Raw genomic sequence first — 27600 nt, 5'->3', positions numbered from 1 at the left:
ATTCAGCCAATCAATCGGCCATTGTGTGAAGGAAGGAACGGGGCAGACGTTCCAAGACAGCAAGTGTAGTGCTGCAGGTCAAGTACACAGAGAGATGGCAGAACTGCCAAAACCTTTTTTATCTGTAATGTCCTTACTCGTATTGGTAAATAGACTAGTGGACAGGACAAAGGGGTTATATATGAAATATAATGTTTGCAAGTATCTTAAGGACCTCATCATTTTACCTACATTATAACCAATTAAAATATCTTTGTAGAACTATTGCTATATTTTTGCAATTTCTGCCGCCCACTTGGCCAGACCCTTTAACTGGATAAATAAAGGATATATGAAAAGTGCCAAAAACTACATGCTGACAGGAATGTTTGTAGCTCAAGATGAATTATATGAATTATACTGTTCACGAGGGACCATAATTTCACATGTTATGGACCAACGAGTGATTTATAGCTTTTATAGCGATTTTTGGCGGACAATCAATTTTTGGCAAAACACTGGTTTCAAATGCAAGCGTGTTGGGAAAAAGTGAAGCAAACTGAGCAGTGTCTGGCTGCATTTCAATGCAAAGCTGAGTGCAGAATTTATAGAATTAGGGGCTGGCTACAGTGATACCTTTTTTTATTTTCAGCTATTTTCTATTGTGGAGGACAAAAGGTTTCAAACTTCTCCAATCCTGTTTTATGACTACTGTTAAAAAAATAAACAAAAATAAAAATAGAAAACTGGACAGTCTGAGCAATGAGCTGCCAGAACTTATTCTGTAATTTTGCAGAGTCACGCTGACAGATTTCCGTTTTTGTAACAGCAGCTTTTTCTTTAACATGTAGAAAAACAGTTAAAAAAATTGACTTCTTTACACAGGAAGCAGAGTTTCACCAGTTTGCCCACTTATGTTTAAAGCAGGCTGTATGTGGCCCGTGATATAAAACGACTGACACCTCTGGTTTCGAAGTACTGAAACAGGCATTCACAAAAAGAAGATGTCACAGCCACATTTCACTTTCTCTTTTATTAGTTGCTGCTTTTAGCTTCAGTCTCACAGTCCTGGCAGCCTGCAGGACCTTCGGTCACTAGGGAAAAGTGAGTATTCCTCGATTGGCGTCAAAGAGGGTTCCACGCTACAAACTTCCCTAAGACTGCTTTGGTTGGTGTCAGATTGCTAGGGCTGCCTGTAGTTTGCACTGAAGATGGCAATTTGCCTCCAAACACCCACTGACTAAACATCAGCAAGCAGTAGTAAATCTTAAAAAGCCTGAAACTTTCCGTAAGCCCTCACTATGCGCCTGTCACACCTTTATTTTAACTATATCGTTTATTTATTGTATATTAGACAAATTTTTTCTTTTTTCTATTATTTTTTTTATTATTGTCAACTGAATAGAGAATTATCTATTTTCCTTAGCAACCAGTGGTTACTAGGGCGTTACTGACGGGTCTCTATGACCAGGGCTTTAGAAATTGATTTCACAGCAACTGCCAGGAACCTGAAAAACCACATAAAAGTGGTCAGGGAATTTTTGTTGTTTCTACATGAGTGGTGTCAATCATAAGGTTCAGGGGCCTGAATTGATCCTCAAAGACTCAAATCTGGCCCATTTGGAAAATTGGATCAATGTGAGCTGTATGTGGCCCTCAATTTAAGATGAGTTCAGCATCGCTGTTCTACATATTACATAAAGCATGGAAAAAACTTTAAGTGCATTGTTTTTCTTAATATTTATGTTGAAAGTAAATCGTTGCATTGTTTAAATTGCATGTTTTCTATCGCAAATTTTTACAGTATTGTTAATCACTATTATTAAAACTGTGGATCAGGGCCCACATTTTCTGACATGACACAAAGAAAACGGGGATTCGGTTTAACATACCAACACTATGAGCCTTAAAATTCCCTATTTGGAGAGCTCACTCATTAAGTCAGGTAACTTTACTTACACTGTAAGTGTACATAGCAACAAGATCACATAAACAAAGATTAAAAAAAAACATGACAGTAACCATTTAAATGAGATAACAAAATAAAATTGTATAAACGCCCTGGGTTAAATTTATAAAAGGGCTTAAATAAAAAAATCAATTAGAAAATTAAATGCACAAATAAAATCCAATGTAATGGAAACATGGTTTGACAAAACCACGAAGCATCTCAGGCTTGACTTGTGTTTGCGTTTGATTTAAAATTGCGAATCACTGGACCGGTTCTTATGTGGGAAGACAGATTATTCCAGAGCCCAGAAGCAACAGCAGAGAAAGCTCGCCTCGGCACGTTTTTTAGGGGAGAGGAGACCACTGAGAGAAGTTTTCGGGAGGATGACCTCAATGAACTGAAGGGAAATTGGGGAATTAAAATATCCATAACATATTTTGGATCTGATCGGCAGAGGGCTTTAAAAACTGTGACGTCTTTTCTTTATTCCCTGGTCAGTCACATTCACTTGCATTCCATTGAATGTGTTTTCGTTTTTTATGCTTAATGTGCAAAAAAACAACAATAAAAGCTGGTGGATCTAGCTAATCATTACACATTAATAATAAATGATTAATAAACCACATGTGCACTGGCCCTGTTCTCTGGCACAGTGGGTTTGAAGTAAAACCTTGACTCGTTGTTTACATCTGTATTCTGATGAGAGCGAGGACATTCAAAGTGAATGTCAGCATTTTTTCCTCACTGTGTCATGTTGTGAAGTGACGAGAATAAAGGTGATTTGAGGGACTTTGAATGTGGCACAGTTGTTCGTGTTGGTCTCAGAATTTTCCCACACAACCATCTTTAGGGTTTATGGAGGATGTTCCAAAAAAGAGGAATAAAAAAATCCTGTGAGCGGCAGTGCTCTAGGGTCTTGTAAATGTCAGAGGTCAGAGGAGAATGGCTAGACTGCTGTGAGCTGATAGGAAAGCAAATGTAATACAGAGTGGTTTTTGAAAAAAGAAAACAGGGACCACACAGCTAAGAACAGAAAATTAGGCTCTAATTTGCACAGGCTCACCGAGACTCAAAAATCCCAACCCCCTGGTCGCCCCGTGGCTCAGGGGGTTGGGATTTTTGAGTCTCGCATCTGTAACCGGAAGGTCGCCGGTTCGATCCCCGGGCTCTCTGTCCTGGTCGTTGTGTCCTTGGGCAAGACACTTTACCCTACCGCTTACTGGTGTTGGCCAGAGGGGCCGATCGCTTCTGTCAGTCTGCCCCAGGGCAGCTGTGGCTACAGCTGTAGCTTGCCTCCATCAGTGTGTGAATGTGAGAGTGAATGAATAGCGGCATTGTAAAGCGCTTTGGGTATCCATGTGTATCCATCAACTGATGGCAGCAGGATAACGCACCATGTCAAATCATCTCAAACGGGTTTCTTGAACATGGCGATGAGTTCACTGTACCCAAATGACCTCCACAGCCCCCCAGATCTCAGCTCAACAGAGCATCAAGAATGTGCAGCCAAAAATCTGCAGCTAATAACCCCGTCTGAAAGAAATACTTCAAGACAGAAGATGGAAAAAAGCACTAAAAAGCCAATGTATATTTAGGTTTGATTACTGGTAAATCTAGTGGACGGGGAAAAAAACATGTAAAAGACGGAACATTTTGTGATTTTTTTTTTTTTATGTCAGGAAACGGTCTGCATTCAGTAATTCATGTTTCTTTACAACAGGCAAAAAATAAATAAAAATAATGAGGAATTTCTTTCTGGTTTGTTTTAAAGTACGTCATGCTAACTAAAGAGTCATGTGTCTGACTCACTGTGAAAGACCTTAAAATAAATGAATTCTCTGATCAGACACGATGGTTTACAAGTCGTTATGTGTGGGACACAGATGCAAAAGAAAAAAAGCAGTCTAGTCAAAGATTTAATGATACCTTTGATGGATTTATTAGGGGTGTTTTTGAAATAGTTTTTAAAAATACACAGAAAACCCTCAGATTGATGAATTCTTTATGAATTTCATGATTAAATTTGGTCTGCACCTGACGTTTTTGTTGCCTAGAGCTGCACGAGTTGATCTCTCCTAACTCACAGGTATCAGTGCAATATTATCAGCCCATTTTCATTTCTTTTAAATATGTTTTTGCATTATTTTCATTTTTGTTGTGTATTTTAATTCTTATCTGGATAAATTTGCACCTTCTTCTTATATTTTCCTCTCCCTTTCTCAGCTCTGGAGACCAGCTGGGTGGAAGAAGGGGTTAGATGCCCTCTTGGCCAATTCCCATGTGGAAACACGAGTGAGTGCCTCCCTCAAGTTTTGCAGTGTAATGGACACAAAGACTGTCCCAATGGAGCTGATGAGAGACAGTGTGGTAAGTGTGAGCCAGTGTAACAGTGGTTATAAATGACCAAAGGCAGTATTTACTTTTAAGGGAATAGTATGTTGTTTATATTGACTTTATTATATTTTCTTATTTTTTAATATAAGTTAGAATTTTTAAATAAACTTTAGATGTTTGTAGCTCGCATTTTATGAAACGCTGAACTAATGAAATGAAGATTTGGCCTTATTTAACCTTACATGAGTCGAAAATTCACATTTTAACCTGTGATTTCACTTCATAACTGTCTTTCTTTCAAGGTGACACTAAAAGTTTTAGCAAGACAAAGAGAACGACAAGCCCAGTCAGAAATATCCTGTAGTATAATATTATACAATAAGTTTAAGGTATTCATGTTTAGTTATTTATAAATCAGTGCCTGCTGTCCATTACCTACTCCTACTTTTTTTTTTTGTACATTTCAAAACAAAGGAATAAATAATATAAACAGCATTCAATAGTAGCATTAACGACTAGCAGGTTGTTTAGTGATCATGTACAATCCCTGCTTCCTGGTCGAAACTACACTGCATTCATTAAGGATCTTGTCTTCTCTTTTGTGTTTTATTGTGTTGGATCTTGTTCTATTTAATATAAACAACTGTCTAAAAATAGTCAGTGATCACCATGGGCTTCTCTGGGTTTTTATTACCCCTGTTCATCTGCAGCACATTTTAAAGCTCAGTTTTTAAAACCTAACGATGTAACTACAGCTGTTCGCGGTTTGCCTGACACCAAATATTTGAATGGGTCAGAAAAGAATCACTTTGAGGCTAACAAAGATTTGAGTGAGTACATGAATGTGAGGATCAGGACTTTTTCATAGCGAGTAATCTAAAACGTGCAGCAGTATATTAATGGCTAACCCTGTGCTGTCGATGTATCTCAGATGTTGACCTGACTGAAGTTTGGAAGCTTCTTCCTGACGTGCGATTGCATTTGTTTCCACCTATCGGGAACTCTCACGTTAACTTTTATTGGAAATAAAATCTATGGGAAAAAGTTAGCAGTTATACTCCAGTGTCGCTGTGCTAATGTGTTTATATTATCCTAACCATAGCTGTGTAGAGAGATTCTGGGTTCAAATCCCGGACGAGCCCCCAATTCTAAATATCAACACTTCACCAAGTTCTTTTGATTCCTCAGAGGCATCTAATGGAAGACAAAACACTGCTCAGTAGAATGTTTAACACTTTATTACTTCTAGAAGGGAGATGCGTCCTGCATGACACTCTGCCACGGATCTCAAAATGGTGGTGTGCCACTAACAGTTTTATTACAGAAGCTCTCTCATTCTAGTCTAAACAACAGTGTCTCAGTAACTTTCCTCTAGAGATGGTCCCCTCTTATCTACATTTTCCCAGGGAAGCGTGAGCGAGAGGCTACAGCTTTCTACTCCCCAAGGACACGTGGTCTCATGCCTTTATTTTTCAGGGTTGTGTCCACTTAATACTACACTATATAACTTTATAACAGTTATTATTAATAAGAAGCATAGCATTATTGAGGCACTACAAATTATTTAATCCCAACACTAGCAACCACGTAGCACACCACCATATGCTAGCTAGCCCACCATCGGTAACCCTAAAAATGTCACTGCTGTTTAGTTTTCCTTCTTCATTTATATCCGAAGTGAATGCAGAGCTATATGTTTTAATTTTTCTCAGTCAGAACATGGTATATCATCTTAAATAAAAACTAGCAAGCTAACTCCCCACTAACTTCTAACTCTGTTAAACTTCATAATCCTGTTTTTCATGGATGCCTGGATGTTAAATTTGATAGTTACACCTGGTTAGGCAGACATGCTGATCATTTTATTAAAGATGAAAGAATTTTGACGGCTTTTAACTCTCAGTCATGCTGTAGCGTTTGTTTGAGAACTGAAGGGCTTTTGGACCTGGAAATAGCTAATGATGTCATATTTAACAGGCAGATTCCCTTTAAGGTAAATACTGCTTCTTCTTAAAGTGTTAAGAAGCACTAAAAGAGTGCAAAACCTTATATAGTTGGAGTTTGCACTCTTGTAGTGCTTCTTCTTAACACTTTGACCTTCAGATCAATCTATTGCCCCTAAAAAGAGAGTCAGTGATCAAATATGAAATATTTTAAAACTTCATACAATATTATTGTTGAGAATTCACACCACACTTGTAAGAATCGTAGTTTCTAGGTTATAAGCTTTTGGTCAATTTTCAATCAATAAAGCTGATCTTGAATACCTTAGTTTTCATTCAAAATTTTGAGGTACAGACAGCATGGTAGTCTTGCAGCAAGACTACTTGAAACAGGAGAAAAGCTGTTACACAAGAAGTACTATAGAAGGGCGTCGATCAAGCATCAGGTCTGGTGTGTACTCCTTTGTGGGAGGAGGACCAGGACTACCAATGCCAGAGTCACACAAAATGACCTCAGATGGGATACTCATGTGCATATTTCTGACTAAACTGTCAGAAACAGAGTCCATGAGGATGGCAACGGGTCCTGACTTCCTTTATTCTGGCCTGTTGCCGCAGCCCAGCATTATGCATTTCAGTTCTCATTCACTAGAGATATACCTCTCCAGACCTTCACTTACCCCCTGCCATTGAGTGTCATAAATAAAGCAGTGAAGGAACTTCTGTTTGTTATAAATCGATAATTAGGAGTGACATGCGCCTTAAACAAAAGAACCCTTCTTTTCTTTGGTGGGACTCCAGACCAAATCGAGCCTCGCTTTCCTACAACCTCTCTTGGGCCTCGGAGTATTAGCCACTGGATCAAACTCTCATGACAGTCTTCCTGCAACTGCAAATCAACCAGCTGAGCATAGGCACGAAGACTGTAATCCTGACAATCTCCAAAGCCTCAGAAAAAGACTGAAGCCAAGAGCCAAGAGTAATTTTCCAAAAGAAACATCCCGTTTTTGCCAGTTTTAGAGAACTAATCTGTTTCAAATTACCATTCAAGACCAGGGTCATCATCTGTTGGATATTACCTCTATTGTGTAAAAGAATACTATAAATGTTACCATGACATCCGAGAATAATCTATTTCTTTTAATTAACAGTCGAGAGTCGCTACGCCATTCAAATATTCATCAGTCATTGTCAATTAAAATGCCAATGTGTTTGTAACTATTTCGTAAACACTCCCTAGGATGCTTGTTTTAGCATTAGTCCCACGGTAAACATGAGTTAGTATTTTTTTGTTTTTTTTTGTTTTAATCATTTAAGCCCTTTTTATGAAACGTTTTCATTTCTGCAGAGCATAGTTTTCTCATCACCCAGGTCAAGAAGGAGCGCAAATTAGTTTCAGTCTGTCTGCGAGGGCATGCTAGTTATCAGAAATCCACTCTGTGTTATATTACTTCTCCATTCTTGTCATCTGCCTCACCACCACACTATGCAACACTGCCATAACGATGACAAGCACAGCAGTAAAGAAGTTCACTTTGTGCACTTTATCAATCTTCTTTTTTTTTAAATTTTCTTAGGAAAATTGGAACAGCAAAAGTACAGTATATAAGCCAAAAATGGAGTCTGTACAATGTTAACAAGCTTGAAAGTGAATATTTGGTATGAACACCTTTGTTCTTCAATACAGCCTGAACTCTCTTAGACAAGCTCTATTGTAATTTCTTCAGGAATCGTGCTCCATGGTGCGTTTTTAACCATTATCATGCTCAAAAGTGAAGCTACTGCCAATCAGACACTTGACACAGACCAGTTGGTATTCAGGCTGGATCAGAATCTGATGGTACTGATGATATGTGAATTCCATCAATTTTGACAGGAGTTGTACCTCTCTCCTGACCTCCTCCATACACAGACCAGACCAGACCAATTAAAGATATCAAATTCATATTCATCACTCCATAAGACCTGTTCCCACTAATTTTCAGTCCAGTTCTTGTGTAATTTGCACAAAAGTATAGGTATTCTTTATTTAAGTAGAAGTTAAAAAGTACTGAAGTGCTTTTACTTCTTTACTTTATACAAGTTCAATCTGCTCTGAAATGTACTCAAAGAAGGAAAGTAAGTACTTTGTTGAAGGACATCATAAATCTAACCAGTTTATCCTGCACACTGTTTGTTTTGCAGATAGTTTCAGAAAACTTTCAAAAATTACCTGCCAGTTAAAAAATGTTTATCCCTTTTTTTGTTCGCTCTGCTTCTGTAAGTACTGAAGAAGTACTGCAACTAGAAGACAGAAGGACATCTGCACCAGTTCCAGATCGTTCTGCCCCCATGACAAAAGTACTATGAAGCTCTTTTTCATTTCCTTTTTATGCGATAATCCCTGGTAATGATTGCACCCATAAGATTTCTGTGTTTTTGTTCCCCGTTATTTACACTAGGCTCAAATCACTTTCATGCACATTGTGACCAGCTTCTAGTAAGAAATTACCTGAAGATCTAATTCAGGTTTTTTGTGCTAAGTTGTATGTTACCTGTAGACACAGAAGTGGTTCATCCCTTGAGTCAGGTGCTTTTTATATGATTGAATGATTTATGGGTGGCTTAACAAACAAATATTTCTCTGAAAATGGTCATATACAAGGACTGGACTGAAAACGATTGAAAAAGCAGACAATGTCCAAAGAGAAACTTTGAAAGACCGTTAAAAAAAAAACAAAAAAAACCAAGAAATCGGTCTCCTTGGAACATTTTTACACAGCACTGTGATAATGATTGGCATATTTTGTATGTTTCTTAAAGAGAAGCTTGATAACAGATTAGGGTTTTTTGTTAGTAGCTTTAGAAAGATGTAGCTATGGTAGATGAGGCTTTAGAGTTCATTTTGTGAAAAAACTGGGATAAAATCGTTCCAAAAAGTAGCTCAGTCCCATAAAACAGAAAATATTGCTCCATCATTGCTGTTCCTCATCAGTACTGATTTGTCAAAGCTGTTTCTGATTTGTGGGCACTTATAGCTCCCAGTATAGCATTAGGGATGCGTTTAAAATGCTTATAATGTTCCAAGAATATGTCAGGTCATTTGACGCAGTATAATACTTATACTCTGGTGGTGACTTCGTGGTGAGGTGGGTCAACACATTCCTGATTTGCGACTGGGAGTAGACAAACCCAGCGTCAGGCGGTCACGAGCTAATGTACTCCTAGCGCCGTTCCCAAGCCAGGAAAAATGGGAGAGTTGCATCGGGAATGGCATCCGGTTTGGATCCATGTACTGTGGTGATTCGTTTGAAAAGAAGGGAGCAGCTGAAAGTACCCATAATGCTCATGTGCTGGTGATGCCAGTGTAGGAAAACCTTGATAAACTATCATTGCTATCCAGTCAAGTGAATTTAACTCTTTGTTCTTTGCTTTGGCAGGGGACAACATCGGATGGGCAGATTTATTTGCCCGCACACTACAGAAAACTAACCCTGTGGACCAGTACTTCCTCAATGAGTGTTGTAAGTGTGTGTGTGCACATTAATACACCCCGGGGTAGAAATATGGGACTCTCCACCATTTGACCCTAGAACTGAAAAAGCTTCTCGGATGAGAGGTGAAACCAACCTAAAGAAGTCCAGACGCTTTTCTTTGCAAGCTCCTTAGACTACGATGACCTGGATGACTGAGAACCTTCACAGATACATTAATACATGTAGACCACAGAGAGACATGATACAAATGATCAAAGAAGGAAAATATGATCAGTTTTTGACATCAGCTAGCAAATAATACAAATGATGTGACCTAGAAAAGAAAAAGTTGCCCCACCAAAGATTAATGGACAGCAATTAGCAAATTCTGACAGCTGGATACGACAGCACACGACTCACAGAATTGACTGTTATGTTGACACTGAGGGAGAACTGTGTTGGGCTCTGGAGAAAAACAAATGCCATGTTTTCATTCGACAAATAATTTTCAATGAGCCTCTAAATAAAAAACAATGTGTGTGTGTCTGTGTGTAGTATTGCAGGAGTTTCCAGAGAGCTGTGACTGCATACAGACAGATGTTGAGTGTGTGGAGGTCAGCCTGCAGGATGTTCCGTCGCTCTCGCCAAATGTTACCTGGCTGTAAGTGTCCTTTGACTCCAAGCACTCTGTCCTCTTCAAGTGATTTGTTATTTTGTAGGTTAGGTTATTACAAGCTGTAACGGCTTGGCAGGTAACAACAGCCCATGTCATTGTGGGTGTGTCACCGTGGCAAAATATGGCCTTGAAGACAGCTATACGCCAAGAACAACAAAAGAGGTAGTTTTGAGTACTCAAAGGTGTTTCTCTGTCTGTCACAGTCCCACAACCATACATGGTACAGCCACAAAGGTTTACAGGTTTGGAGAGCCCATGGATACTGACTAAATGGAGAAAAACCTCTCTGCATGTCTCTAAAGAAAAGAAAAAAAAAAAATATATATATATATATATATATCTCATTAATCTTGCTTTTCTCATTCCATCAGCTCAATTGCTTGTTACTGTAATAATTTATTGATCCATTGATTTGAATACTGAAGATAAAAGTTTAAAAAATTGAGATTGAAAAGTTGAAAAGATTTTTATTTATATTTTAGATCTATATTAAAATATTGAAGCACAGTTTAATATCCTGGGGGAAAAAAATAGGGTATGATTGTCAGCAGACTAATTACAAAAGGTATACTGAGCCTTGTGTGAATTGCAGCTACAGTTCTTTCAAAAATCGCATTCACTTATTTTTATTAGTCAGTGCCAAATTAAATTTATATATATTATACATATTTCTGCATGCCTGTAGTTTGTGTGATGGTTTATTGCACATAACGTGTCAGACATTTCATCGCTTTCTCTCCGTTTTTTCCTCTTTGTGCAAAACGTATGTTTGTGTTTTTCTTACAGCCACATTTGATGGGTTGTGTTACAGGTCCCTGAGGAGCAATGAGATCCGAGTGTTGTCCGATTTTGTTTTCTCAGAATACTCTGCCCTGGAGAGACTGTGAGTATTTTTATGCTGCCATCCTTGTGTTTTTGTTTTTTCGCTGTCTGTTTCTGGGCAATTTAGTTTTTAGTAATGGCAAATGTCAAATCACTTTTATTTGATTTTATCCTTCCTTTAGAATCTGTAGTAATAGTAGCTCAGAAATGACAACGGCTCAAGGAGTGTATTGATTTCTACACTTTTCATACACGTTTTCATTTAGTAGTTTGGTACAGCGGCCTTATAGTGTGACATACTGGACCTGAGCATCCAGTTTTTCCAGTAGATGACTGTTCCATCTACTTGTCTGTTGACAAGAAGATACATTTTCTGTGTTATTTCTTAATAATCATGTAATAAAGGGTAACAATAATATTTCTCTTACAGGTGAAAATAGGATTTTAAGAGCATATGAAAGTTTTCTGTTTTTCCTATTGTCTCAAACATAGTTTGAAATAAAAGAGCATTTGTTATTTTTATTCTGTTCTGTTTTCAGGTTTCTGCAGAACAACAGCCTCCACTTCATATCTAAGCATGCATTCAGCAGTCTGCACAATCTAAAGAGGTTGTAAGTATCCTGCCTCGTTTCCCCTGAAGCAAGTGTATTAATTTTGTTTTCCTTCAGTTCTCTTTTGTGTTACAGGTCAACTTCAATTAATTTTTTTTAACCTGAGTGGTACTCATTTCTTACATGGAGAAAAGCAGTTGTAATTTGTGTTTTGACTCCAGGCTTTTCTGTGGAGTCTGTGGGAATGAGCAAAGCTGTGCATTTTAAAAAAAAAAAAAAAGAGAGAGAGAGAGAGAGAGATTTAGTTTATGAAATGTCAACAAATAAAACTGTGGAAAAAATGCCATCATTTATTTAAACTGTCTAAAGATGACTTCAATTTTTGTCTGACCAAGAATCATACCCAAAACTACGGGTATGTCCTATGATTATAATGTAGTCATTATAGTTGCCTTTTTTTATGACCAAACTTCTTGTGCTTTTCATGCTTTCTCTCAGGTTTCTCAGTGAGAACTTAATCTCCTTCCTCAGTCCCGGTGTGTTCGGGGATCTAAATCAATTGGAGTGGCTGTAAGTAACTCAAAAGCATACAGATGTGCACTTTCAATAGTCACAAATACGAATACATGGTAGCAAGGAGACTGTGTTAAAAAAAAGTTATCCAAAGACTGCAACATTTTGTTAATTTTGCTTTTAATTTTAAAGGTTGAGATGCAAAAGTTGTCCATTTGATCCACAGGTTGGAAACAAATCCACTAGCTGGATATAAAATTATTTATTTAAGCAGCAGAGTGGAGAAGTGGAAATGGTGCAAAAATAACAAGTTTAAACGGTGCACAGATGTGTGGATTGAGCTTTTTTTCTACCCGTGAAATCTTACTTGACTCAAGCAGTTTTTTCCCTTCTTTCTAAATTCTTCTGTAAAACACAAGAGCTAATGTTGTACTGTATGCTGCTATTGTGAAATACTGAAAATCACATTTGTTTAAAAATCATATTGGGTCACATTTGTAACACTTATCTAAAGAAATTGTAATCACCAATGACTTATTTAATGCAATTAAGCAGTCAAACTGGGTAATCTTGTTTTGTGTGTCAGGATGTTGGACCATAACCCGCTAAGCAGCTTGTCCCAGGACACCTTCACTGGGCTCCAGTCTCTCATGTATTTGTGAGTTGCATTTTTCTTTTAATATTATGTAATAATTTTGACTTGGATTTGTTTCTAGTCTAGGTCTACTCTGAGGTCTTCACTTACAAAATCAAAAGTCTTAAACTCTTGCAAACCTGAAAGCACTCAGTAGGAAAATAAACCTTACTTTGCAGCACATGTAAAAAAAAAAGTGTTTATCATCTTACAAAAGTAATATCGTGCATTGCACTGAACTTTACTTATCTTTAAATATGCTACAATGCAAGCTATTTGCAAGAGGAAAGGTGAGAGTAAATCTATGATTAATGTTAAGAATTAAGTTTAATGCATGTTTAACTTCATATTACTGTTGCTTATGAGGGAGCTAGCATGCAGTACGGAGGCCTGTCAGGACAAAAATGAAGCCGCTAATTCCAGTGCACTTCAGATCACTTTGAGGTTTTCGTCATCTGGAATCTTTCACTTTGATAGTTGTGTAATATCTTCCATATTCTTGGTTTCTACGCCCACTCATTTTATTCATTAGTCAAAAACCGGCCTGGCTTTAAGTGATGCAGAACAAGGTTTGTCTCTAAGAGTAGAGAACTTTCAAAATAATTGATGTTATGAATATAAGAAATATGAGATAACTATTGTTCTTGTAGTTTCATTTCCACTGAAGTCACAGCAAAGTGGATTCAGCCTCTCTTTTTATTTTGCTCAGTAGCAGTTACATGTTTTTGATTATCAACAACAATTTCATGGATTAACAGAATTTTTTTGTTTCCTTTTATTTTTTTCATGCTCACTAAAATATTTTTGAATGTTTGCCTCTGCCACTGGTTTCTCTCAAGACTTGTACCAACGATGATGTTTCATCTTTTATTTTGGGTTTTTATGAATGTCTTACAACAGGCATTGATTTTGTCACATAATGCTGGTTCAAGGACCTAAATCATCAAACAAAAGGCAAACTTCTTATTGAAGGTGGTGGCAGGGCACATTGGGACAAAAATGAAATCCAAATTCTTCAAACGAGCAGTGACACAGCGATGATTCAACAGACACAGTGAGAAAGACTTCAAGGAAAGACGAGTCTATTTATACACATACGCATACTCTAAGGTCATCAGGGTAAGTGAAAGCAGAAGGTAAACAAGACACAGTTTGAAGACAATGAAGTCAGCGAGACAAGAGGAAGGAAGTAAAACTAAACTCAAGACACGGGACAAATAACTGCCCAAACAAAATGGAAAGTTAGAAACAATAACTAAACAGAGAAATGCAGACAAATAAATACACTTGACATGAAACACTAAAGGATTAAAAAACAACCTCTAATACAAACCAAAATGAGAGTTAAGAGCAAAACAAAATAAACGCTATAACCAAACTAAGAACTGATGATCGAAGATTTTAGTAAACAAGGCCAAATATTCCAAAGAGTCCAATATCCTGGGCCATGACACACTTCTGATTAACTAAGCTGAATTTAGGGCAGCTGATAGTAGGCTAACTAATCCATTGAGGCCTGGCTTAATTTGAGCTTAGTCTGTGAAACCAGCCATTTAAGGGAGGGAAGAAAGACTGTGACAGGAAGTTTTGTCATATTCCTTTGAACAACCGTTTTACCTACTTTCACTTAACCCCTTGAACTCAACACAGAGATATAGTGGTAGAAATGTGAATACTGGAGTAAAGTGATGACAAGTAACACGCTTAACTTCGTTTTTCATGACTCACAGACTACTTTAATCATATTTTAATATACTTTCTGAAACCTGAGCTGTCGTTTGGGAAGTATTTTTAATTTCTCCCAGCTGTTTGGGTTTAGTTGGATCAGATAATGTAAAAAAAAAAAAAAATCATAATCTTTTAACAGATATTAAGTCATCTTATGGGGACAATGGCTTAATATCAACAAAGTATTAAACACTTTACTGAGCAGGATGACGTATAAGGTGCAGAAAAGCCAAAACGTTATGTACCCATATGACGCAGGGTCTCAGGAGGTCAGGTCCTAAAGCCCTGGATTAATTTACACTAGGTAATGCTCAATCTCTCTTTACCTATTTTCCGCCCATCGTTCCCTTTAGATTAATTCCTTCTACTCTGTCCACTCTGACTCATAGACCTGGCCTAGCTCAACCCTAGCTGCTGCTCTTTCCACGACATGAGAACGTGATTTTGGTTCTCACAATACAATTTCTTGGAAATCAACTTCAGACCCGTCACCCTGAGCTGCATCTGCTTGGCTCATTCTCTGCATGTTTTCTTAAATCCAACCACAACAGGTATCCGTCTCACGAAATAACCCTTTTAATGTTTATGTTTCAGACATAAAATGTGTTCTCACTCCACCTGCCTCCTCAAAGAGTGTTTGCACTTCCACGGAGGGACTGTTAGACGGGGATGACCATATGTCTCTCATTTGATTCCCCATTCATCTTTGGAATCAGAGTCCCTTGCCCTTACTGCCCGCTGAAGTGTTGCCACCCAAAATATTAAACATTGTTTTGATATGGAAACTGTTTCAGAGTTGAGGTCTGCCTGTGCCATAATTCTTAAGCAAATAGGGATTTTTTTACTCCACATAGTTAATAAAACCCCATCAGCTACCATTTATATAGCTGGCTCAATGTCTGATTTTTTTTTCTTTTGTTCATCTCAGCATCAGCAGAGATTTGAAGAAAGAAAATTACAGTGAACAGTTTGGTACATCCATTCTGTTATTGTTTGGCAGTGCAGTTGTGAGCATATGTCATTCCTGCCTTGGAAGAACTTATGTATCTAGCATATTTCTTGAGGAATGAAGCACGCTTCTCATTGGTTAGAGGGAAGTCAGTTTGACACAACTGTCCAAGTCCAGAACTGGCAAAACATCCCTACACTTGAATATTCCTACCACCTCATTTCAGTGTGGGCTTGATGCGCTGCCATATCATTCTCTGTCTTGTACATCTCAGACTTCTATTACTGGCAGAAACCAAAAACTTGGTTTCATCAGAAAACTGAGTTTTCCAGTCATCCGCGGTGAAATGCGGATATGTCTAAGCCCACCCAAAGCATCTGGACATGTGTTCCTTTCCCGAGAAGTGATTTAGAAGAGACCTTTTTCTATCACTGACGAGAAGCTTGATGTGTATCTTCTTTGAGGTCATAGCATTTTGGTCTCTCCGGCCATGCTTTGGATAAAAATGCTCCAGTTTCAACCCCTTGATTTATAGCAGGTGAACAATGGCTGCAAGATCATTTAGTTAATTAGCCTCTAATAAATGTAATACATCCACCTGTGTGATATGAACAAAAGATACAACTCAAGGAACTGTAAGCTTTTAGATAAAACAGGTCCGTGCAAAACAATCAAGCTTCAACTTCATGGAGAGAAAAAAAATACTCAGAATTTCTGATTTTCTCAGCAAAGATGTACCTGTAACTTTATTTTGAAAGGTTCGTGGGTGGACATTCTTTTGTACATGCAAATATACTTACTAGAGATGGACTGATCCGATATTACATATCGGTATCGGTCCGATACTGACGTAAATTACTGGATCGGATATCGGAGAGAAATAAAAAATGTAATCCGATCCATTAAATATCAAAAAAGCACCACACAAAACTTTCGACACGGCGTAACTCTCCTCATAACCGTACCACGTTGGAGCAGTGTGCTCACGTGATAGAGCGGCTTTGTGTATTTGTAGCTTCGCTACCAAACCAGCATTTCATCTCCGAGGAAGTGATCGCAGAGAGAAGTAAAGCAAGTGTGTAAGTTCATCTCTGAACGTTTGTAAAGCATTCCCGCGTTAAGCTTAACAACCCATATATGGAGCGACTGCCTCTTCTCTCCCCCTCCCTCTCCTGCTGCTACTTCAATCATGAAACTGCTTAATGATCAGCTGATCGGCTTTTCTGTTGCGAGTCCGTCTCTCTTGTTTGTTTATCTCCCACTTTGCACCAGAAAGAGGAAACCAGCGGCTGAATAACAGAAGCACGTTTAAGCTTGATAATCTGTTGTTAAAATTTATTTAATATTACTTTCTAGACCAGGATCCTTTTCTATGCAGCTGATGGCTGGTAACTGTGCAGGGGCGGATCTAGCAAAGTTTAGCCAGGGGGGCCGATAGGACATGAACAGGGAGAAGGGGGCACAAAGACATACTTTTCTTTCTTATTCTCATTTAAAATGTCTAGCTTTTATTAAATAATTATCTGAATCTTACACCCAAAGTTTTAATTTGATGTAAAATGTAAATAAGTCCATTACTGTATATAGTAACTATTAAGTCTAATATACCCTAGTAAGCTATATTACTTTTTCCTTTGGGGAGGTACCATCTGTGCAGTCTGCAGTTCTGTTAAAGAAAGATGTTGAATCTATTTAATAATTCTTGAAAAATAATTTATTTCTGTGCATTTTCTTTCACACTGCATCAAATTAAGGTTGATTACGTCGATTAAGCATCATGAGGTGGAGGGTGGTTCCTTATTTTTTTTGTTTGTTTTTTTTGTTTTGTTTTTTTGCTGGGAGTTTTAGAGCCCTATTAGTTAGGTTGCTTACTCTTTAAAATACCAGAATAGGGAGGATGGAGTAGGTTTAAGTTTATTAGATTGATCAGTATTGCTGAACTATGAAATATTTTGGGTGCAGTGCATTTTTTGCATACAGATATAACAGAATAGCTTTAGTGTTTGTTTGTTTTTTTGTTTTTTTTAACTTAAGTATGAACTTATACAAAAAGCAGCAAGATATTAAAAAAACGTTTTATTGATTAAAAAACACATTATGTCGGATTCATATTGGTATCGGCCGATATCCAAATTTATGATATCGGTATCGGACATAAAGTGCTATCGTGCCATCTCTAATACTTACCTTTGAAAATGTATATAAAAGTTCCTGGGACATAATTTAATAACATCCCAAAGTCATATAAACTGTGTGATAATGTCGTGTATACACTAACTTTTCTTTTTAGAATTTACAGCCTGCCTTGCTGGTGAAATAACAGCCTGTACATAAACAAAGATAATAAAGTTATGAGTCAAGTATATGACATGTGAACATTTTTCCATGCAAACATGTTGCTGCTTCATGCTGTCTGTCTGACTTTTGACTCACTTTTGCTTGACTGACCCCCGATCCTACACTCTGAGGATCAGCACATTTATATATGGATGACAAGAAGTCCAGGAGTAAATTGGCCCTTAAAAGTCACAGTCTAAGCCTTACATCTGTTTAGTAGTCACTCTACAACTCTGTTCAGTCCTATTTAGTTTTGCGATTAAATGTCTTCCTCCCCCCTTCAGGTCCATGGTGAACACTTCACTGCAGCAGCTTCCTCATCCAAGCTTCTGTCAACACATGCCTGCCTTGGACTGGCTGTGAGTGAGAGTGTACTTGTGTGCATGCAGGTGTGTAGTGCATGTGATGTTAGTGCACTAAAAAGTGTAGCAGTTATGCTGATGTGTGTTTGTCCTTGTTTGCATATATAAATAACAAATTAAACTGGTATTATAGAGGTGATACTGAGTTGCATGACGGTTTGAGTCAGCCGATATCTCTGGGGTTGCTCAGATTTGCTTTATTTTTTTCTGAGCAGATTAAGTGCAAGAAAAAATATTCCATTTATTTTTTCTTTCATAACTTTTACCAAAGATCTATGAAAATTACACCCTTATATTTGTATGTTTAGTAAATGTACATTTTTATTTTCCCTCTCCTCCTGTTTTCACTACTCTCAGGGATCTTGAGGGAAACCAGATTCAAACTCTTAACTACTCTATCTTAAAGACATGCAGCAAGCTTGAAGTTTTGTGAGTATCCTGCTTTATTAAAAGTTCAATAAGAATGCTGAAAGCTCAGGGTTTAAATCTGCGCACCACACAGAAAGTTTCCCAAAAGATAAGGTAACGAGAGGTGTTGTTTGATCTTCAGATGCTGCATATATACTCAGCAGCTACTTTGTTAGGTACACTTGTTGAACTACTCAATAACACAAATATCTAATCGGCCAAACAAATAGCCGCAACTCTGTGCATGTAGGCATGAAAACATGGTCAAGACGACCTGCTGAAGTTCAAATGAATGTCACGAGGCTGAAGAAGTCACTTGAATGAGTGACAAAACGTTTCTCCCACTGAAAACACTATGCCCAGATGAACATAATCAAGTTTTTAGGATGTCTAAAGAAGACTGTAAAAATGTTGTCTGGTCTCATGAGTCATGATTTCTGTTGCAACATCTGGATGTTAGCATTTGGCATTAACAACAAGAAAGCATGGATCCATCCTGCCTTGTGTCAAAGCTCGGGTTAGTGGTGGAATAGTGTTGGGGATATTTTCTTGGCACACGTTGTGTCCCTTCAGACCAGTGGAGCATTGTTTAAACACAACAGCCTACCTGAGTATTGTTGCTGACCATGACCACAGTGCACCCATCTTCTCATGGCTCAGATCACTTCGAACTGGTTTCTTGGACATGGCCTCTCAACATCTCAACCCAGTAGAGCAGGTGTTTCAAACACAATGGCCCAACAAAGACAAAACTATGCATAAGACAAGACCCCCCCCCCCCACAGCCATTCAAATTAGTAGATAAACAATTAAATAAAAAGTTTGTGTCTTTCATTTTTTTGCATTTTACAAAGTGTCCACAGTAAAAAGAATCACTTGTTGAAATGTTGCTCGTGTCAGAACTATAACAGAATGTGATATAGATACAATATTACAGCTGTTGCATTGTTAGTCTACAGCAAGTGTTAGTTAAGTGTAATGAGGATGTGTTTGTGCATGTTTAATATATCTCTGAGGTCTCAGTTGTGCCTAAACGCAGTTAATGTTGTGTTTACAGGAAATACATTAGAAATGATGGACTTTTCATATATCAATGCAGTTAGTTAATCATCCTTAAGGGACTTAAGTGGCTTAAGTTTTTAGAAAATCTCCCACTTTAATCCTTTAATTATGTTTTATTCATTTTATTTTATCTGTTCATCTAAGTTTATCTCCTGTTCTCTCCCCTTGGCGCGCCCACCCTCAGACACACTTGTTTTCTTTTTATTTATTTCATTAATTAACAAAACAAATTCTGCTGTGCAATCAGATCTTTAAGAAATTGGTCAAACAAGCATAGAAATAGAAATTGGCGCAACTAAATGTGACTATCAGGCCTGGCCTAAACTTGCTTGGAAACTTGGCTCAGGCCAAAAATTACACTGTGGTAGGCAGGCCTGCTGATCTTGGCTTAATTAGGCTTCTCACCAGCTCTTTTCCTGCAGTCATACTTGGAGTTGGCCTCGGCATGCAATCATGTCACTAGACCCAATAGCTCTGGAGAATATGCTTAAGTAAAGCTTTTCCTGGGCACATTGTGCTCTTCATTTATTTTTATCCCAGATGTGGAGGGTCACTGGGTTAAATAGGACATAAACAGAAATTAATGCTCTGGGTTTTAGTCTGCCAGGTTATTATTCCAGGTCCGTCACTACCATGTGATAGTGAGCTTGTGGGATGGCACCTATTCATTCACTTGTCACCACATCTGCCAGAACACCATGTCTGTTGATTCAACTATAGGGTCAGTGGATTGTGTATATGGATCTTTTGCTTCCCACTGTCAACACGATCACCTCATACACCAACAGAAGCCAGACAAATGCCATACACTTAAATTTAACCCTTGTGTGGTGTTCGTATTTTTGTTACTCAGCCAGTGTTCATGGGTCTGGTGGACCCGCTAGAGTTTTGGCTTTCCAAATTAACACTATCAAACAATTTTATGTTAAATTACTCAACAGATGTTTACTTCATCCCAATTACAAGACATATGAACAGCAAACATGGTTAATTTTTTCCCTTTACCTTTGTTAGATCACATTTATGAATTAATGTGCTTCTCGTTTTTCTTTTATATAACATGTTATAAATAAATCAGTTATAATCAAGTGGAGTGAGTGGAAAGACACAACACATTTACACGTGAAAAAATAATTAATTGTTTAATTTTTCTTTTGAAAAAAACTGAACACGGGTCTCACAGACCCGAACACCATACAAGGGTTAAGCTCTTCCACTTCGGTGAGCCAAGTCGCAATCTCCTTGGTGGATGCTGCATCCCTGACCTCACCAAGGCTGCCGACTTGCTGTTTCACAAATGGCCCTGCAAAGCCCAACAGTAAAGCCTGTTGTTTTTAGGACCTATCAGAGCAGCTCATGTGCCTCAGAGGAGGTTAAACTGAGATCTAGACAGAAGTGCAATCAAGGTTTGTTTCAAATGAATGCATGTGCGGCATTTTTAAACTCCACAAATAAAAACACAACATAGGGCTGAGAGGAGATGAGCCATGAGGTTTGGCAGTGAAATGAGCTGAATTAGAGGAAAGGATTCACACGAAGTTCAGTGAGTACGGAGGCCTAAGCAGGGTCATGCAAACTTTGAGGACATGGTTAAGACTGACTAAAGTAAATGAGATTGTATCCATTTATACCAGTTTTCCAACAGCACTTTGCAGCTCTCTGCATGGTTTCTGACAGCAGCTCTGCCTTCTTCAGGTTACTGATAGACAACAGGATTAGGACAATTCCCGAAAACACCTTCCAGTCTCTGTGGAAGCTGGCCGAACTGTGAGTAAGAGCATATTCACAGAAAGCCAGTAAAACCATGTCAAAATAAATAAATAAATATACACCACTGTCTTCAAGTTCACTCAAAGAGATTCTGGTGAGGCTGGTGTTAGAGAGGTTTTGTTCTGATGAGATATGAAGTGTCAGGGATGAGTAAGAAAAGAAACCTGTGTAGAATTTCATGCAAACATTATGTATCTGCACATTTATTTAAAGCCTTTGCTGTTTTCTATGCATGTTTACGCTGTCCATGTTTGGAATTGAATGAGAAAAATGTAAATGTGCTATAAAATGAGTCAGGAGGTTTAATTTTTCCCTTGTTTCTCTTTCATCCTCTTTAGGGATCTGTCTAGGAACAGGATTAGGGAGCTGCCAAAAAACACCTTCAAGAGTCTCTCCAATTCCCTCCTTAAACTGTGAGTAAATGATAGTGTGGAAAATCATTCGTCATTATGTGGGTTTTGTAACAGGACTGAATTAAATTCAAATTCAAATTCAAATTTTTATTTGTCACGTACACAGTCATACACAGTACGATATGTAGTGAAATGCTTGGACAACTGCTCGTGACCTAAAGAAAACAAAAAAGGAAAAGGCTATGAATAAGATAGGAAATAAATATGAAAAATTAAAAAGGGTAAATTTAACTAGGAAGGAATAAAATATAAATTAAGGTTAAAAATGAAATAACTGTACAACACAAATTAGAATGAAGGGTAAATTTAACTGGGAAGAATAAGATAAAATATATAAATTAAAGTTGAAAATAAAATAACTGTACAACAAAATACACAATATAGAACTATATAAGAATGTATGAAGAAATCTAAATATAAATAAATATATACACAATAACAGCAGCTGTACAAGTATTAACCGGAAATGAAGAATATAGTGACCAGTGTTGTGCAAAACCAAAGTCCAGAAAGTCCAGTGTGTGTGTAAGAACTGTATGTGTGGATCAGTACTGTGTGGTGGTGTGATTGAGAGACCGTATCGCCTGCGGGAAGAAGCTCCTCCTCAGTCTCTCTGTGTTGGTCTTCAGGGAGCGGAATCGCTTTCCTGACCTCAGCAGAGAGAACAGGCGCCATCTTAATTAGGACAAGGTCTAAAGTAGGATTAAGAAAATATAACTTTGTGAAGGTTTCTGAGAATGTGACTTATTCTTAGTGGGATACATGGTGGCTGTAATCAGATGCAGAATAAAACTATTTTTGTTGGAAGCTCTGAAAGAAAGAATTTATAATGTAAAAGAAAAATCAATCACGAAACTGTTGCATTGAGTTAAAATAATAAGTGCAAGCATCATATTTTTAGATAAACTGAGTTTATTTATGTGCCAATTCTATATAATCCTCCATTAATCCTCTTACTTCATTTTCATTTAGTGGTATTTTGAGCTTCTTTTCCACTGTGTGAGAGGAAAATGATATATAGTAATGTAACATAAGAAATATTTACAAACTGAAGACAGGCAGTAAAATCCTGCATCAAACTGCAGTATGTAGTAGGGTTTTTTTGTACTTGATATTTAAGTATTACTTCACTGTATGTGACCCACAATGTATGATGACTTTGACTTCTCTGATGTAGCGGTTTCAAAGGCTCATCAAATCAAATATGATACACTCAGCGTTACAAGGTTAACTCTGATCGTCCGTGTAACTCACAGTTTTAGAGCTGCTCCTCGTATGCATTGTGTCGTGCATTAAGGCATATGGACTGTTTTGATTTTGTAGTGTTAATTGTATGTATAAAATGTCTCAGCCTTTTCTATGCATACTCAAATCTTCCACTTATTACGTAAAAACAACATTTCTGTACTTTTGCCTCTTAGTGCTGAAGGGAAAAAATGTATCAAAATGAATGAACTTTGAGACAAACCTGTTTATGAGCAGCAGCTGAAGACCTTTTTTTGGGAAAGGAGGGGCCAGGACTGGAGATGCTGTCAGTCAGAGTAACAGCGCATGAATAATTGCTTTCATAAAACTATTGCGCTCCAGTTGGTCCGCTGGCTCCGTGTGTGTGTGTGTGTGTGTGTGTGTGTGTGTGTGTGTGTGTGTGTGTGACTCCCTAACGATCACTAGCTAAGACTTAACTAGAACAATGAGATTAGGCTATTTTCCACAGCACGAGCTATCCATGGAAATGTTTTTGAGTCTTGTTGATCTCACACCTCACAGGAAAGAGACAGGCGGAAAAGGCGGATTAGGGGTCTGCTATTTGAATCACTCGCATCACAGAAGAATTGCTGTTTATTGAGACTTTTGGGACAATCTGCTGTCCTCATTCGATGTCACATAATGCACATACAGTAACACATCCAATGGAGTGCATCCCCCTTTCAGTGACAAAACGGGCCTGGCCCATCAAGGGTTGGACTCGACTAGACCCCGGAAGGTGTGCTGTGGTATCTGGCACCAAGATGTTAGCAACAGATCCTTCCATCGTGTAAACTGTGAGGTGGCGCTTCCATGGATCAGACTTATTTCTCCAGCACATCCTACAGGTGCTCGATTGGATTGAGATCTTAGGAATTTGGAGGCCATGTGAACACCTCAAACTCATCGTTGTGCTACTTTTTGCTTTTTGGTGCCCTGCAGTGGACACACTGGGTCCAAAAAGCAGCATGGTCAACATGGGTACCATGAATGATCTGTGAAAATGCAGCACAATACACAACAAACTGTGATGCACAGTATATTCTGACATGTTTTCATCAGTTTGCAGTACAACAGCTCATATGTTGGATCGGACCACACAAGCCAGCCTTCGATTCCCACGTGCATCAATGACCCTGCTGCTGGTTCACCACTGTTCTTTCGTTGAACCACTTGGGATAGATAGTGACCACTACAGACTGGGCACACCTCAAAAAAGCTGCTCTGACCCAGTCGTCAACCCATTACAGTTTGGCCCTCGTCAAACTCGCTGAAATCCCTACGCTTGCCCTTTTTTTTTTCTTGGAAGTGCAGGCTGATCTCACAGATCACTGCTGTCACTTCAAAAGCTGTCCATCGTGAAGTGACTTACAAAGCAGGAAAGAATTTATTATGTCAAAGTATCAAAATATGCTATTGCACAGATCTATCCTGCCATTGCTCATTGCAACATTTCTGGCTTGTAGTTATTCAGGCCCTCTAAAGAAGACTTTAAATCTACTCTAAACTATGTAATCTGAGCAGGGGGAAAAGTGCAGAAAGCATTCTGTATCTAATGTCAGGTGTAATTGGACACAGACCTGTTTTTTTTACTTGTTTTAAACAATCAAGGATGTCAGGAATGTACTGTCATTTGGCCATTTGTTATATTTCATGTTGACAGGCTTTGTTGTGTTTATCATCTGTTTCTTGTTTCAGAAATATCTCCCATAATCCTCTCCTCCGTATTCATCCAAGCCATTTCCACCACCTGACACATCTTCAGTCTCTGTAAGTACTCTGACATATACACGTTTGCCTGTTTTTATACATGTGAGGACCTTTATTGCCCTGAGCCTCAAACATCACAACTACATGCTTAATTTTAATAACTTTCCTCTAAATGTTATTCTAACCTCAATCATGAATACTAGTTTAAATCTTCAAACACTTCTTTGAAGTCATCTGGGACTCTCCAGAATATCTTTCTAATGCATTAATGGCTTCTTCACTTTGATGTCTTAATGCTGAAATTGGTCTTCAGAGTTTGCTGTAGTCTAGTGCGGTGGTGAAATCTGTTATTTCCTACAGAGCGCTGGAGGGAATTGAGATCGCAGATATTCAGACTAAGGTGTTCCTTCCCATGAAGAACCTCTCCCACATGTATGTGTAACACACAGCCGTCACTTCAGAAGAACCAGCATGTTTTGTCATCTCTTCTTTGTCGGTTGTGTTTTTGTTTGTTTTTTACAATTTTTCTCTTTTCTCTACAAGCTATTTCAAGAAGTTTCAGTACTGTTCCTATGCACCTCATGTGAGGTCCTGTAAACCCAACACAGATGGCATCTCTTCTTTTGAGGACCTCCTGGCTAACATGGTGCTGCGGGTGTCTGTCTGGGTCATGGCCCTCATCACCTGCTTTGGTAATCTGTTTGTCATCGGCATGAGGTCGCTGATTCGTGCTGAGAACAACCTGCATGCTGCCTGCATCAAAGTTCTCTGCTGTGAGTAACAACGTAGCACCGGGTGAGACAGTCTCGCAAAATAAAAGTACTTGTAAAAGCAGCAATAAATCTAAATGTCAAGCTGTTCTTTTGGAAAGTGAATAAGTCAGCTTAGCCTTGCTTCTATCCAATGAAACAGGATGAAGAAGTTTGTTATACTGGGATGGGATCAAACTGCTTGGAGACTTCCCAATCTACACACTTCTCCTTCATTCTCCTCTTTCACATTCCCTGTGCCTTTCTATGCCACTGTTGCAAAGCCTACTCCAAAAATGCAAATCCAACAACCTCGCACAGCCATTGAAGTGGAGTGGACCAACATTCCACAGGCCACAATTGACAATCTGATAGACTCCATGCGACGATGTGTTGCACTGCATGAGGCAAATGGTGGTCACACCAGATACTGACCGGTTCTGGGACCCCAGACCCCCAATAGCGCAAAAAACTGCACATTCCAGGGTGGCCTTTTGTTGTGGGCAGTCTGAGGTACACCTGTGCACTACTCATGATGTCAGATCAGCATCCTGATGTGGCACACCTGTGAGGTGGGATGGATTATCTCAATATAGCAGATGTGCCCACTACCACACATTTGGACTGATTTGTGACCACTGTTTGGGAGGGATGGTTATATTGTGTATCTGGAATGAATTTTAGGTCTCTACGTCCATCCCATGGGGAATGGGAGCAAAAACAAAAGTGTTGCGTTTATATTTTTGTTGAGTGTATCTGCATATAGCAAGATCCATCCATGCTTGTGGTTCCATTAATCTTGCCTGTTGTGGTGACTTAAAAAATATTATGATACTGTTTTTGGGAAGGATGTAGCTGACAGATGGGCTTATAATCACACAGGGCACATCTGCCTGTAAATAGACTCATAGATGTCATCCTTATCATCCAGGTGCTGACTGCCTCATGGGCGTGTACCTGTTTTTTGTTGGCGTATCTGATGTAAAATTCCGCGGTCAGTACAACCGTAACGCCCTGCTGTGGATGGAAAGTGCGGAGTGTCGGACCATTGGATTCCTGGCCATGCTCTCCTCAGAGGTACTGCCCATGTATATATCACACTTCAACACACGCAAATATGCATGCAGATTGAGACAAACTGATCTGTACTGTAAAACTGACACATCACAAGGAGTTGCACTTACACATCCTTCGCTTTTTGCTTGTACTTTTGCCCTGCTGTTTTCAGCTAAAGTAGCTTCAAGATTAAAATCATCTTTTGTTCCGCTCACTGGCTGTATCAGCTTGTTTCGGCTCTGCATTATATAAATATCATGTTTGCAGACTAAGGTACTCATATTATGCTCTCTTTTACTTTAAAAACGTGTTTATAATTCACTCTCACTCATTGCTTTTAGCTGTTGCAGATGGAGACATAACAAGCCTCAGCTGGAGTTTAACAACCTGTCTCAGAACTTTATGCACTTTCCAGGATAAATCATCATTAGACTGACTTTATAAATCATGTTGATTCCTCTGTCATAATAGAGGTTCTACTAATAACAGTGCAGCCAATATTCAAAGCAGTGTTCAGTTTATAAGTTAAAAACATGTTGTTTTCATTTGCGGTGCATGTTTCTCCTCAGGTGTCTGTTCTCCTCCTGACCTACCTGACTCTGGAGAAGTTCCTTGTCATTGTTTTCCCTTTTAGAAATTTGCGCCCAGGCAAATTTCAGACAGGGGTAAGTTGCACTTTTCAAAATGGGGAACAATGTGCCTGATGAATGTCATCCAACTGTTGTCTTTGTCTACAAAGTAATCGTCACTCTTATTTTGAAGAAAAACTGCTGAAGAACACACTGCACAAAAGTCCTCAACGCTCACTGACTCAGTAACTGCAGAGCTCCAAACCTCCTCTGGCATTAACATCAGCACAAAAACTGTTTGCTGGGAGCTTCATGCCTTCAGTAGGTGTAAAGTGCAGGTAGCTCATTTTAGTCCACTAGTAATCTTAGCTGTAAGGGAAAACA

The 27600-nt window shown here is 38.5% G+C and overlaps 1 protein-coding gene across 1 annotated transcript in view; it reads left to right on the top strand.

Annotated features, from left to right (window-relative positions):
- rxfp2a (relaxin family peptide receptor 2a) overlaps positions 1-27600 on the top strand; it is a 36350-nt gene that overhangs the window by 2735 nt on the left and 6015 nt on the right. Inside the window, 16 exon segments of the mRNA XM_085470440.1 lie at positions 4154-4297; positions 9627-9710; positions 10218-10323; positions 11150-11221; positions 11700-11771; positions 12210-12281; positions 12811-12882; positions 18157-18231; positions 18592-18663; positions 21400-21471; positions 21813-21887; positions 24831-24902; positions 25203-25274; positions 25386-25615; positions 26523-26668; positions 27217-27312. Coding sequence (XP_085326566.1) covers positions 4154-4297; positions 9627-9710; positions 10218-10323; positions 11150-11221; positions 11700-11771; positions 12210-12281; positions 12811-12882; positions 18157-18231; positions 18592-18663; positions 21400-21471; positions 21813-21887; positions 24831-24902; positions 25203-25274; positions 25386-25615; positions 26523-26668; positions 27217-27312 — 1532 coding nt within the window.

The sequence above is a fragment of the Copadichromis virginalis genome, linkage group LG10 (genome assembly GCF_057382275.1).
Source record: "Copadichromis virginalis isolate Kocher_CV1m ecotype Utaka linkage group LG10, C_Virginalis_male_GT1.1, whole genome shotgun sequence".
Lineage (NCBI taxonomy): Eukaryota > Metazoa > Chordata > Actinopteri > Cichliformes > Cichlidae > Copadichromis > Copadichromis virginalis.
Note: the sequence above shows the minus strand (reverse complement) of the source record. Positions and strands in the feature narration are given on the sequence as shown.